This window comes from Mauremys mutica, unplaced genomic scaffold (genome assembly GCF_020497125.1).
Source record: "Mauremys mutica isolate MM-2020 ecotype Southern unplaced genomic scaffold, ASM2049712v1 Super-Scaffold_409, whole genome shotgun sequence".
Classification (NCBI taxonomy): Eukaryota; Metazoa; Chordata; order Testudines; family Geoemydidae; genus Mauremys; species Mauremys mutica.
The window spans coordinates 190,630-205,713 of NW_025423359.1; the positions used below are offsets into that span (position 1 = coordinate 190,630).

The window sequence follows — 15,084 nt, forward strand, 5'->3', positions numbered from 1 at the left end:
TCACAGGTACTAAAACTGTAGCTTTCAAGAACAAAGGACTGCCAGACAGCCACTGATTTGTACCATTTCCTCTTCACTGTCTTCAACACATCAGTAAAGTCATCTGAATGAGCTGGGCAGAATTTACCCAAACTTTAAAAAATAAAGTTGATATATTCTTAGTTGAAATTGTATGAAAGCATATGCATATACTTTCAGTTTAAGATAAAAAATGTAGTTACTAATAGAAGTTAGCTCTTAGTAAAACTATTGTATGTATATAACAAATGGCAAAATCTAATGTACGCAGGCCAGTAATGCTGGTTTCTTAAGAAGCAGTACAGTTTACCTAAAATGGCCTTTTTAGGTGTTTTCTTTTCCCTTATCTTCCCCAATTTGGGGTATTTGGTGAAGCCTATGTAAAGGAAGAGGATTTCACAGAATTACATGCTATACACTTGAAATAGACAGCTTTTTCAGTCTCTGTTGGTGTTATTGGCTGCAAAGGCATATAAATTTCCCATCTGGCTCAGGCCACTCTGAATGTGTGCAACATGGATCTCAACATTATTCTGAAAACAACTAAAGAAAAGAAAGAATGGTTAAATCTCACATTTTAAGACTCAATTTATTAATTTATCACACCTGAACATGACTATAATGAACACCAACTGTCTTCAAGCCAAGGTATGAAATAGGAAGTAGTAAAAGTTTAGAAAGGCCAGTGTACAGGTTTTGTATGATTGAGTTCATGGAAATATATGAATACAGTGGTTTCTGATGATGAAGTATAAAGAAGGAAAGCCTCAAATTATGTAAATCCACTGCAATGTGTGATTTGTAATTCTGCTTATAGTGAAGTTTAGTTAAGAGTGCAGGTTTTCCAAAGGAGAAAGAACTACTATAATAAAGGATGCCACCACTGTACTGTGTTCTATGCTTTAGAGAATTTAGAATACATTTACTAGTGGAAAAAAGTTTTAAATATTAAAAGAAAAATTATATTAGGGCTGTCGATTAATCGCACTGTTAAACAATAGAATACCAATTGAAATTTATTAAGTATTTTTGGATGTTTTTCTACATTTTCAGATATATTGATTTCTATTACAACACAGAATACAAAGTGCACAGTACTCACTTTATATTATTATTTTGATTACAAATATTTGCACTGTAAAAATGATAAAAAGAAGTATTTTTCAGTTCACCTCAGATAAGTACTTTAGTGCAATCTCTTTGTCATGAAAGTGTTACTTACAAATGTAGATTTTTTTGGATACATAACTGCACTCAAAACCAAAACAATGTAAAAAACTTTAGAGCCTACAAGTCCATTCTGTCCTATTTCTTGTTCAGTCAATTGGTAAGACAAACAAGTTTGCTTACATTTATGGGAGATACTGCTGACTGCTTTTTATTTACAATATCACCTGAAAGTGAGAACAGGCGTTTGCATGGCACTTTTGTAGCTGGCGTTGCAAAGTATTTACATACCATATATGCTCAACATTCATATGCCCCTTCATGCTTCAGCCACCATTCTAGAGGACATGCTTCTATGCTGATGATGCTTGTTAAAAAAATAATGCCTTAATTAAATTTGTGATTGAACTCCTTGGGGGAAAATTGTATGTCTTCTGTTTTATCTGCATTCTGCCATATATTTCATGTTATAGCAGTCTCGAATGATGACCCACCAGTTTTGACAAAATGCAAAGAAGGTACCAATGTGAGACTTCTAAGAACAGATACAGCACTTGACCCAAGGTTTAAGAATCTGAAGTGCCTTCCAAAATCTAAGAGGGATGAGGTGTGGAGAATCCTTTCAGATGTCTTAAAAGAGCAACACTCCAATGCGGAAACTACAGAACTCGAAACAATAAAAAAGAAAATCAACCTTCTGCTGGTGGCATCTGACTCAGATGATGAAAATGAACATGCATCAGTCAGATCTGCTTTGGATCGTTATCAAGCAGAACCCGTCGCCAGTATGGACACATATATTCTATAATGGTGGTTGAAGCATGAAGGGACATATGAATCTTTAGTGCATCTGGCACGTAAATATCTTGCAATGCTGGCTACAGTAGTACCATGAGAACGCCTATTCTCACTTTCAGGTGACACTGTAGACACGACGTGGGCAGCATTATCTCCTGCAAATTGTAATCAAACTTGTTTTTCTGAGTGATTGGCTGAAGTAGGACTGAGTGGACTTGTAGATTCTAACGTTTTACATTGTTTTATTTTTGAATGCAGTTATTTTTTGTACATAATTCAACATTTGTAAGTTCAACTTTCATGATAAAGAGATTGCACTACAGTACTTGTATTAGATGAATTGAAATATATTATTTCTTTTGTTTTTTACAGTGCAAATATTTGTAATAAAAATAAATGTAAAGTGAGCACTGTATACTTTGTATTCCGTGTTGTAATTGAAATCAATATATTTGAAAATGTAGAAAACATCCACAAATATTTAAATGGTATTCTATTATTAACAGTGAGATTATCATATTACTTTTTTTAATCGCTTGACAGCCCTAATTTAAATCTTCTTTAAAAACAATTACATACATCAATAATTACTTGTCCTAATTAAACATACATTTTGAAAGACTGAATGGCAAAGGAGATTCTAGTTTATACTGGATTGATTTAAATAAATTTTTAATATTCTTTTCATATCTAGAGAAGTTAGGTAGCCTTTTTCAATAGGACTATTCTTATAAGAACTGCAGAATTAGACTCAATTATATAAATACAGAAACATTTAACCTCTGAAGTGTGTTAAGAATAGCTACTCATGAAAGATGCATGTAGGAAAAAAATTATGTATCATTATTAAAAGTTAATACCTGATATTAGAAGAATCTATTGAATTCTTGATGTCATTTAATGAATCTGTTAGTGATTTAAATTCAAAGGAATTCAGGTCACCTCCTTCTGCTAGACACTAGAGAAAATTAAGAAACAAATTTAGAATTTAATCTACAATTCTACTACATAATTGTAATTTCTCTCAAATACAATTCATGTTTTGACTTAGTTCAAGAGAGAAATTTGACTGATGCCTATGGGTTCCCAAGGCTTTAAATTTTTATTATTTGAGAGGAAACATTAGAAATTTTTAGTAAACAATTTACCTTAATCTGCAGTAATATTGCTGTAAGTCTAGAGATCAGATCTGTCAGGTTTTCATTTTCCACACAAAGATGTCCTGTTGTTGATGCATTTGCTTGTCTAACTATCTCCTGAGCTTCTTCTTCACATCGGCGCCTCAGATCTGTTGGCTGGTCTGCAGGCTGGAGGCCTTGGTCTGGAGCAAGCTACACAGATATAATTAGAAGTAAAGATTCAGGGTCTGATTCTACAGCTGTTGTGTGTGTGAACTGGTAAATCAACTTTAAAGGGAGTTTCATAAATGAAGAGCCTGCAGAAATAACCAGGCCCTCATACTTTTAACCAAAACTGTCCACTGTAATCAGTGAGAGTTACTGATATTCGGAAAGAAAGAGGTGAAAGCATATACGACCCCAGTTACTTAAAATTTGGCATTTGTCTCTAAATGGTCTTTTTCTATATATGACATTTCAATTGACTTATTTATATGTTAAACACAACACAAATAAACTAAGAGGTTAGCAACATATTACCTCATAACAGTACTGTTGAACCTTATGCAAAACTTTGTTTAGATCCTTATTCAGTTGTTCTAGATCTAGAACAATAGTTGCATATCTTCTCTGAAACTCAATACTGATTGGCATAGAATAGGATTTCTGTGGAGAAGACAATAAAGCATATGAAGTTTATAAATCACAAACACTATACATCTGTATTTACTAAAGTTGCACTTTACTGTCTAGATGCTTCCCTTAAATGACTATCACCTTTATCTTGTCCTTCTTGTGAAATTTTAAGTAGAAGAATTTATACACCAATCCTTTTCACCCACATTTGTTCTACTATTTCTCCAAAATACAAATAACTTAGCTCAGTGGTTTTCAACCTTCTTTCATTCACGGACCCCTAAAAAAGTTTCAATTGGAGGTATGGACCCCTTTGGAGATGTTAGGCATAGTCTGAAGACCCCCAAGGGTCTGCAGACCACACGTTGAAAATTACTGTTCTATGGTAACAGTAACTTTTTGTGGACCTCTTAGACATAGTCTGTGGACACCTAATGGTCTGCAGACCACAGGTTGAAAACCATTAATGTACTTAGCTAAATTGATTTAAGTGGCTTATGTATTGTTTAGATAACTGTGGCAGATACAACTAACTGTTCCCTTCAAAACAATGAAACTAAGAATGTACAATTGTGTGTATTAGTAACCCCTGTTAAGGAACCCTTTGCATTGTGTCATTTAGAAACTAGTATTATTGCCAGACACTAATGTACTCATTTAGGACCTGCTTTGAGTTTGGTTAAGCAGTTCCACTTACTATATATTAAACTGGTCACTAACTTATAACATGGTACAAAAGGATTCCCCTTTAACCAAAACCCACCATGTCATTCTGTTTCACTTTAACCAAAAATTATTATATCAAAATTAGCTAATTGATAAAGTCTTTAAAGAATTCACAAAAGTATTTAAATCTGTATATTATTTTGGTCATGTTCAAGAGTGGCAAGTGTTTGAGAAAAGATTTTTGATTAAATGAAATATATTTTAAAGGCAGAAACTGACTGAAGACAGGCTAAGAACGTAGCCCACTGGAAAGGTATCACCTCCTTTAGTTTTATCAGAATAGCCATGAACCTTCACAAAAGTTACTGTATAAGAGGCTTATTTACAAAGTAATGAATAACAGAGGAGATTCAAAATATCTCATATCCCTATCTAGGCTAAACAGACCTAAATATATCAAATTGAATATATATCCTTGCTCCCCTTCCCTCCTGCTGCTTCTTTGTTTGTCCCAATATTCTTCATTTTCCTTCTGATGCCTCTCATTTCTTCTGTCCTCATTAAGTTTAATTTGTGATTTAGTATTTAAGTTATGTTCATATTTTAAGGCAGTCACCTTCTTGTAATGAAAGAAGGCTTTTATAGTTTATTTTTGTATAAGTGTCAGGCTTTTAGTTAAATTTTTAAAACAAACTTTAAAAAGCGGTATATTTTTCAGCATTAGATTTAAAAATAGTGACAAACTTTATATGTAATTTATTTTAATCCTTTTTGCTATAGCTGCATAGATTTTAATGATTAAACTGTACAGCAGAAACAATTTTCTTTAAAAAAATTAAGAGAAAGCACAGTTAATGCACAGGAGAGTGAAATAATAATGCCAGCATCGAAGAATGGGATGTGGGTGTGGGGTAGGAGAAGGGGACGGTGGACACAGGAATGGGGAAGCAGAGAATGGAGAGAGAGTGAGCGTACTTGTGCCCACAGGTGGCCATGGGGCAGGAAGGGGGCAGAGAGAAGAAATCTTTTATCCATATTAAAAACCTTAAATGCTTTGTGCAAAATTTTAAGCACTTAGGTCTGGGTCCCCAAAGGGACTTTGGCATTAAGCACTGCAGTGCTCAGCATTGTAACTTTTAGGCACCTAGCTAATCACTGTGATCACCAAAGCCTGAATTAGGTGTCTAGGCTCCCTACACAATGCAACTGGAGTGATAGGTGGCCTAGAAAGTGGTTTACAAAAGCCTGCATACTAGGTGGGGAGCTGCCTAAGCTAGCAAATGAGAGATGCTTATGAGAATGGTGTAACCTCAGCCCTCTGCGTACCTCAGATGCTGGGCCTGATCTGGAAGGCGTGCTCAGAGGCTGCTTAGATTTACACAAAACAGCTGAAGGAGGCCTTCCCATATAACCTATAGGGAAACGTAAGGTATTCACCTAGAATGTAAGAGAGCACTAGTTCAAGTCCACATTCTGCTTCATGAGGAGAAGGGATCTGAACAGGGATCTGCCACCGTTCGGCCAAGTGCCCTAACCATTGGACTACAGAACCATTCTCACTTGCTCTCTGTCCCAGTCAATATCTAATTATTTAGCTAAGATGAAACAATTTCAACAGGCAAGAATGAGATAGCCCCACATCAGGATATCCCACAGTCCAGTGGTTAGAACACTCCCCTGAGAGGTTGTAGATAGTTGTTCAAATCTCTTCGTCAGGCAGTGGGGTGACCTAAGCCAGTGGTCTCTCATATCATGCCAGTACCCTGACCACTAGGTTAAAGCTTATATGGGAGTTAGGCAGCCTCTGTAAGCTCAGGAAGTTGTATTTAAAGATAAACACATTTTGAAAATTTTGACCATAGTGATTTGCATAAAGTCATATCCCAGGCAGGAATAGATCCCAGACCTGTGGCTCACTGATTTTTAGTACTATTGTCTCTGTTTGTATGAAGATTATTTTTCATTGTAGCAGATACCTATAAAACAGGATATCAAAACCCATTCAAGAACTGAAAAAATAACATGTTTTTACCAGCTTTTCTGCTTCTGTGTTCATCTCCCTTAACTGCTTGATGTGCTCCTTCTTAATCATAAGGATTTTTGATAACCTGGTCTATAGACAAAGAGAGGAATTTTTTTAGGACAAACATCTTTAAACAGTTTTAAAATTAATGATAAAATTATTGAAAAATATCAGACACCTTTTGCTAAAAGTGTAAAGATATTTCTCAGACTGACTACAAATTAAGATATATAAATTAATTTTTTTCCACGGAAATTATAAACAGTACTTTCAGGGAACCTTACCAGAATGAAGCCAAAGCACAATGGTTGAAATTCCCTACACAAAGACTGAGTAAATAGGATTTGTGGACATATTTTGAGGATGAAGGGAACAGAACTCTTCCCTCCCTACAGCATGAAGATATAACATAGGACTTTTGCACAGCAAGGCTGTGGATGTGATTAGCATGGGCTACAGTAGAGATTAGCTGTTTTGCCATCACCTTCCCCATAAGGTTTTCACCCTGTTGATAGACTCACTTGTCATGTCCCAGACTGGTCACAAACCCATTGTGTGCATTCCTGCAACAAGAGCTGAAACACAACATGGGTTTGCAGCAAACAAGAGGGCTCTGGAGGTTTTCCACTTCTTGGACTTTTCCTTTAAAACAGAAGTGCTCTGTATCTGTTGCATTTGGGGTGTAATGTGCCCACAGAAGGGGCTGCTAGATTTTTTCCAACATGCATCTAACTATTAGAAGTGTGGATTGCAGCTGGGACCCATGAGCGTAATCCTAGTGCCACTGCAGTCAACAGGAATTACGCCATTGATTTCAATAGGGATAAAATTTCCTCCTGTATAATGAAGGTACCTATACTGGAATTCAGTGCAGTTGGGAACAAGGTATCCCAGCTTTTTCTCAGTGATATATTATAATTGAGGACTAAATGAAAGTTAGTACTAAACAGTTTACTAGTTACTTTCAGTTCCTAATCTTGTAGTCCTCTTCATGTAGGCAGAACTACCACTGAAATTAAGGAAAGGAACAAAGGAACAGGCTGAATTAGTGTATGTTTCTTTGAGTTAGCAATTTATATTTGAATTTCAGTTAATACAGAACATTTATAGCGACACCGAAGTACTTTTAGTGTTTAAATATTTTACTCTATATTGCCTGCAATATCGTCTGAGAAGTTCGAAAAATATCCATTTTTTTCCTACCAATTTTGTATTTTCCTATTTGTTTTACATATCCTCCCCTCTCTCACCCCTTTAAACTAGAATTTAGATTTGTTTCCTTGTATTTAATTTATACCAGTGAGGAAAACATGCAGTTCTGGGAAAATACTATGTTAGTTAACATGCTCCCTCTACTGGACATGCAGGAGCACAGTTTAAAAAAAAAGTAATTTCTGTCTACATTCTGTTTTTATTATATCATAATTTTTAACTCTTCCTCAAAAAAAGAAGGATACTGCTAATCATTTGGAAAACTAGGTTTTAACACTGCTGACAAACTGGGACCCTGTGCAAAGGGAATCCCATCCATCAGTTTTGAACTGAAATGTAATAGATTTAAAATTGAATCCAGGATCCCCAGAAACATTTAATCTTGTATGTGAGGATAAAATATTGTCAGGATTTCCGTCAGTATTCCATTTAGATTGGATGTAAATATTAATGTACACGAGATGGTCAACTGATATTATAGCAAATTCCTTTTGGAGCTATCATTTCTCTAATATGCATAACTTTGTCCATAATAAAAGAGAAGGTTACTCACCCTGTGCAGTAACTGAGGTTCTTCGAGATTGCTGTCCCTTTGGGTGCTCCACTTCAGGTGTCTTGGCACCCTGTGCTTATAATCGGAGATTTGTAGTAGCAGTGCTCCAGTTGGCTGTGCATACAAGGCAGCCATCTCCCACCACTCTGAGTGGCTACCTTGCATGCACAGCCAACCACAACCCCTAGTTCCTTCTCTAGCCCAGAGGATCAGCGTGAATGTGGTATACAGCAGGTGTGCCATTAGGGCCCCTAGCTCCCCTACTCTTCTTGCAGAAATGATTGTGATAAGGAAGGAGACCTTCATTGATAGATGTAGCAATGAGCAAATCACAAGGGGTTGCCCATGAGGGTATACAGCATAAGGTTATGGTCCCATATAAGAGTAGGGTGTTTTAAGAGAGGGTAGATGTTGGTCATGCCCTTTAAGAATTGTTTAGTTGTTGGATGAGCAAAGATCGTGGTTCCATCTACCTTATCATGTAGTGAGGTGATCACTCCTAAGTGTACCTTTATGGAGCTATTGGAGAGGCCTGCCTTTTTAAAGCATAATATATAGTTCAGGACTCTGGGTAGAGGGGCAGAATAAGGAAACATATGGTGAGCCTTGCACCAGGTGCAGAAATGTACCCAAAAGCATATGTTTTGCCTGTGCTTGGTTTGTGACTTTTCAAGAGAATGTCTTTAACCTCTTCAGAGTAAGCCTGATCCAGCCCTGTTGCCATGGGATAACCAGGCCTTGAGGCAGAGAACTACTAGGTTGGGGTGAATGACACGGCTGCCATTCTGTGTCAGGAGGTGAGGAAATTGAGAAGGGTTCGAGAAAGTTTCACTGCCATCTGTATTAAGTATGGGAACCACATCTGTCTGGGCCATGAGTCTGGCCTTGTCCTGTCTGATTTTGTGTAAAACCCAGCTCAGTAGAGGAATCGGGGGGGTTGGAGGGGAGGGACACGTACATTAGTGGTGCTTCCCATTTTGTGAAGAGGGCATCGCCCAGTGAGTGGTGTCTGAGCCCCGCTCGGGAGCAATTTTGTATTGTGAGTTGTTGCGAATAAATCAACAGTAGGGAATCCCCGCTGGTTGAAGACTACCCAACCCTTGAGTATATCTCCCACTCATGGGTTTGTGAAGTGTCTGCTCAGATGGTCTGCTGTGGTGTTCTGAAGTCCTGGCAGGTAAGCTGCAGAAATGTCTATCTTGTTGGATATGCACCATTGCCAAAGGAGTAGTGCCTCAATGCAGAGAGGGTATGATCGAGCTTCGCCCTGTCCGTTTATATAAAACATGCAAGTTGTGTTGTCCATGAGGACTTTGATGGTATTGTTGTGGATAAGGTGAAGGAAGTGTTTGCATACTTTTCTAACTGCTTGGCGCTCTAGAATGTTTATCTGTAGGTTGGTTTCTGCTGGGGTCCAGTGTCCTGGATGGTGGTGTTGTCCAGATGGGCTCCCCATCCCATGAGGGAGGCATTTGTGGTGATTGTTATAGTGGGAGCTTTTTGCTGAAATGGGACCCCGAGCAGATGTTTTGCAGTTGCATCCAACACTTGAGGGAGTCCTTCACTCTGCAGGGCATAGTGAGCCGTTTGTAGAGGGAATGCTTGTGTGATATATAGCAGGTGCGGAGCCAGACCTGTAGGCATCTCATATGCAGTCTGGCATGTTTGACTACATAAATTGTAGCAGCCATATGCCTAAGGAGTTGTAGGCAGGCCCTGGCGGATGTTTGGGGGCTGTCTGACTTTGTTATCATCAGCCTGGTTAGGTTGAGGAATGTTGCGTTGCATGCGGGCATGGACAGAGCCCAACAATCAATGTGATTGGTAGCAGAGTCATTTATTTCTCTCCAGCATACTTCTTATATACAATTATGACAAGCAATCAAGCAATTGCTAATTGGTTAATAAAATACACACAGGCACAGCTATAACTTCATTGGATAATTGTCATCCTGTACAACCTTCTAATTTATTATCCTGTTTACGGCCTACTAGCAGTGAGAACCAGCCAAGGCCAGCATCTCACTACACAGCTCACAGCCTAATTAGCCCGTCCTTGAAGCCTAAACACCTCAGCTTCCCACACTACCATCTGCCAAGTTAGCAATACATTCCCACATCTCCCCCCTTTTCTCAAAATCAAAAAAAAAAGGGGAAGGCATTAGCAATACATTCCCAGCTCATAGCATCACATTACTACAATCTATTACAAGCCAAAACTAAAAGGCAAATAAAAATACCAGCTGCCTAAATAAACCGTAACAATATCTTCCGTGGTTCCCTAGCCTCCTACATTCCTCCCCTCATTTTCTCAAGCGCTCCAGTACAACAACAGCAGCATAACCTTAAGCTAATCTAGCAATACAAGCACCAGCATTACACCTAACGCCCAAATAAACAGAGCAAAAAAACAACAGTAACCGGTTAAACAAAACAAAACAAAACAAAACAGTATTTCCTTATTCTATAGGACTCACCTATAACCATGCAATTCTTAACATATAACACCAACAGCACCAAACAAAACAAACATAAAATAACAAGGGTAAAACAGATAGATGGTGTAAATTCTGCAGGGTTCCCCCATTCTCTATTGCTCACCAAACTGTGACAAATTTCTATTACCAATTCATCCCTCATATGTCAGGTGATCAAACTGACACTGGGGGGGGGGGATAGAGAAAAACACACCATATAAGCACATTTTAAATCTCCATTAAAAATAACACAACAACAATTCTGGCCAGAAAACAAACACCACAAGACAAACCATAAAACACAAAACACAAATTTTACTCTATTAGTAAATGCATGGTACATTAAATGCTATGCAGCTAGCATCAATTTTCTTTAATATCTAAAAAACAAAAACAAATCTACCCCTACTGGGCAATCAATCATTACGTAAAATATACAAATACCCTTATTAACTTCAGGCAAAACAGGGGAATTACTTCATCAGTTAAATCATTTACATTAATACAGTTGCTGCCTGGCTTACTTCTGGATTCAAAGCTATTCACAGCTTAAAATTTCTTACTTTTAACTTCTGCTTTTAAACACTAAAAAAAAACACATCACCACTTATATGCCCTTAAGCCTAATACAATTTCAATTACATAGCACTATATACATTCTTCAGCTAATGCAACAAAATTGTTTATAGCCAAATAATTGCAAACCAATTTCTTTGCCTAAATTTATTTACAAACATTTCAAAAACACCCAAAAACTTTTCTCTATAACATCTTTAGAAAATTCAGCTGCTGTTTTCTCCAGCAACTACAAAATTAACTTTTTACTGTGCCTTGAATTACTCGCTAGTTCTCCAACAACCACCTTTCTCAACTAATCACCATTCCAAGTATCCTCCTGAATATTTGAAATTCCCATGCTTGTGCTTAATTACTTTTTCTTTCCACTACACCCTCAAAGGTTTCCAACCAGTTTTCCAATCTCTCTGTCTGTTGCCTGCCCACCTGGGCCCGATCCTTTTTTCCACTGAACCGTTGCTTCCATGGGTACCAACTTATTTTACTACCAATTTAGCTAGGAGAATGGGCTTTTTAACTAGCCCCAAACCTTCTGATATTCTTCTGTAAACAGTTATCTGTACTTTTCCACCGTGGGGGCTACATTCTCATACATATAACTTTAATTACAACATCTACTTTCAGCCTATCTATTTTAATATAGGCTACATCAAATATCAAGCAATCTTACAGCTACCAATAATCAGCACATAACACAAAATTTACAAAAATCAGATAAGGCTAACAAAAGCACTTTACATAAAGGTACTTTGGGTCACATAAATTCAAAGCCATTCTTCCAAATTACCTAAATTTATGCCTAGTAACACCAACTCCTCCCCCCTTTGAGAATACTCAACAAACTTTTGGCTGAGTTTTCTCAAACTTTAAAAACAAAAAGCAAATCAAGCTCTAGAAAGCTGGGGTAATTAATAAGGGGGTAATTAGTTCCACAATTATCCTCCCCATGGACCCGGCAGGATTCGGTATGTGAGAGCCCACACCCACCCTAACCGGTTCACATGCTGGGGAGAAGCACTGCAAATATTCACACTTCCACCCAGACAGTGTCCAGGTATGTCTCTACAACCCCAAATCAGATGGTACTCCTAATGTACCTGTAAGGGCAGTGGGCCATCCCGGTGCTCAAAATCACTCCGAATGGCCATCAGCTGGCCATTCAGGATATTAAACGTATTAGCTCCCACCGCAATACTTTCCCAGCCTCAGTAATAGCCCATACCATCTCTGCCAATAGCTTCTAAATCCTAAAACTAATGGCGGAAATGACATGTAACTCACCAACTCCAGCCTGTACCTGGGTTAGCGAAGCTCCAACAACAAAAAACTAAATAAGGGCAATATCATTTACAATCCAATTAGGGAGGGCAATACATGCTAAAAAATTTATCCAAAACACAGGGCGCAGCCTGTAGAATAAATCCCAAAATCCAATTAATATCACATTTCTCAGCAGGAGTCCCAAATTTCTTCCTGCCAGTGTACAATTCTTTGTTTCTTCACCAGGGTCAGTTCTCAATGTCCTTTTAGTCAGGAATTTCTGGACTTTGGCAATGTCAATAATGTGAGTGTTTTTTCTTCTTTTCCACCACCGTCGTGGTTCAGCTTCTACGGGACATCATCCTGTAGTGGTTTTGCTTCTTTCAAAAAAAAATCCAATAACACAATGGGGGCTGCAGCGGACAAGGGATAGGTTAGCCAGCACGTCACCTTGTCCTTTTTTCCTGCTGTTTAGAAGCACAATGGAGCTAGAAAAAAAAATAGGCCAATCATCAGTAGGAAAATTCTCCTGATGTGAAGGGGTCTTTTTGCAGTAAAAATCATGGGTCCAAGCAGTCAGTCTTCTGGTTCCAAAAAGTGGCAGGGCTGCTAGGATCTTTGGGCAGCTCTTCCATACCTGTGAAAAGAGACAGCTAACACATTCCGTTAGTGCCTGGTAGGGTTTTTCAGCTCTCACAGCTTTTTGGGCCCAGTCAAGCCCCCCTTTTTCTTGGCTGTCCACCAAGTCTTAGCTGAGCGGCATGTCCTTGACCGGGGCCAGAAAGATTTCTTCGGTTAACTCATTCTGTTCTTTTTCCTTCCCTGCTTGGCTTCTTTTAATCTGTGAATCCTGTGTCAGAACACCCAGCTGTTGCAGCTCATACCAGAGAAGCATAACGGTTTTCTCGGCATTGTCCCAGGCTCAGACCAGCCAGCGTAGGACGCCTTCTCCAGGTTCCTGCCAAAACAACTTACTTACTTGTGGGTCCGAACGACCTCCGGGGCCACGGCACGAGCCTCTGCCTGTGCCGTGCACTCCAACGTCTTCCCGTCCAGGGCTCGCTTCCAGCGGAGCACCTCCTCGTCCTGTGCCCGAAGGGCAGTCAGGAGGGGCCTCTCCAGCTCCCCCTCTTTCCTTAATAAGTGAGGTAGTGCAGCAGGGGAGATTCTTTCCCCCTGTCGGTTCATAATGTGCAATAAAGGCTTCTGTGTTATCTTTTCTTCAGCTGATACAGCGGTACTCATAACTTAGCCGCTCTCCTCTGGGCTCAGGTGCGCCTCTCTTTTTGAAGCAGCAAAGAATCCTGTGGCACCTTATAGACTAACAGAAGTTTTGCAGCATGAGCTTTCGTGGGTGAATACCCACTTCTTTGGATGCAAGCAGTCTTTTCGGACGCCCTGCGGCTTATAGCCGCTCACCTCTGAGCTCAGGTGCGCCTCTCCTTTCGGACGCCTGGGGGCTTCTTCAGCACTCCCCGCCGCGACTTATAGCCGCTCTCCTCTGGGCTCAGGTGCGCCTCTCTTTTCGGACGCCCTGCGGCTTATAGCCGCTCACCTCTGAGCTCAGGTGCGCCTCTCCTTTCGGATGCCTGGGGGCTTCTCCAGCACTCCCCGCCGCGACTTATAGCCGCTCTCCTCTGGGCTCAGGTGCGCCTCTCTTTTCGGACGCCCTGCGGCTTATAGCCGCTCACCTCTGAGCTCAGGTGCGCCTCTCCTTTCGGACGCCCGGGGGCTTCTCCAGCACTCCCCGCCGCGACTTATAGCCGCTCTCCTCTGCCTGGGCCAGGCCACCGACACTATCATCATTCGATGCGAATCACGTCGGGGTCACCATATGTTGCGTTGCATGCGGGCATGGACAGAGCCCAACAATCAATGTGATTGGTAGCAGAGTCGTTTATTTCTCTCCAGCATACTTCTTATATACAATTATGACAAGCAATCAAGCAATTGCTAATTGGTTAATAAAATACACACAGGCACAGCTATAACTTCATTGGATAATTGTCATCCTGTACAACCTTCTAATTTATTATCCTGTTTACGGCCTACTAGCAGTGAGAACCAGCCAAGGCCAGCATCTCACTACACAGCTCACAGCCTAATTAGCCCGTCCTTGAAGCCTAAACACCTCAGCTTCCCACACTACCATCTGCCAAGTTAGCAATACATTCCCACAGAGGAATCGCTGTTGGGGTAATCTCGCTTGTGCTGAGAGGCAGTCAAGATAAGCCCCTATAAACTCTAGTTGCTGGACAGGGACCAAGGTGGACTTTTGGATGTTTATTTGAAACCCAAGGTTGGTGAAGAAGGTTATAGTGGTTTGTGTAACTTGTACTGCCATCTGCTGAGTTGGTGCTCTTAATGAGGCAGTTGTCCAAGTATGGGAAGATCATTACCCCTAACCTGCAGAGGTGAGCTGCGGCGACAGCTAGGACTTTGGAGAATAACGTTGGGGCTGTCAACAAGCTGAAGGGTAGTACCTTGTATTGGTAATACTGATTGCCTAGTGTGAAGCGCTGAAACCGTAGGTGTGCTGGATGAATGATGACATGAAAGTAGGGGTCTTGTAGGTTGAGG

At 39.7% G+C, this 15,084-nt stretch overlaps 1 protein-coding gene across 1 annotated transcript in view; it reads right to left on the reverse strand.

Moving 5' to 3' along the window:
- Positions 1-384: 384 nt before the first annotated feature.
- The window catches only part of LOC123361629 (protein lin-9 homolog), a 42,251-nt gene continuing 27,551 nt past the window's right edge, over positions 385-15,084 (reverse strand). The window contains exons 5-9 of the mRNA XM_045001667.1: positions 6,436-6,516; positions 3,642-3,767; positions 3,132-3,314; positions 2,844-2,941; positions 385-561 (exon numbers count right to left, since the gene is read on the reverse strand). Coding sequence (XP_044857602.1) covers positions 456-561; positions 2,844-2,941; positions 3,132-3,314; positions 3,642-3,767; positions 6,436-6,516 — 594 coding nt within the window. The 3' untranslated portion in view covers positions 385-455. The remainder of the gene's footprint in view (positions 562-2,843; positions 2,942-3,131; positions 3,315-3,641; positions 3,768-6,435; positions 6,517-15,084) is intronic.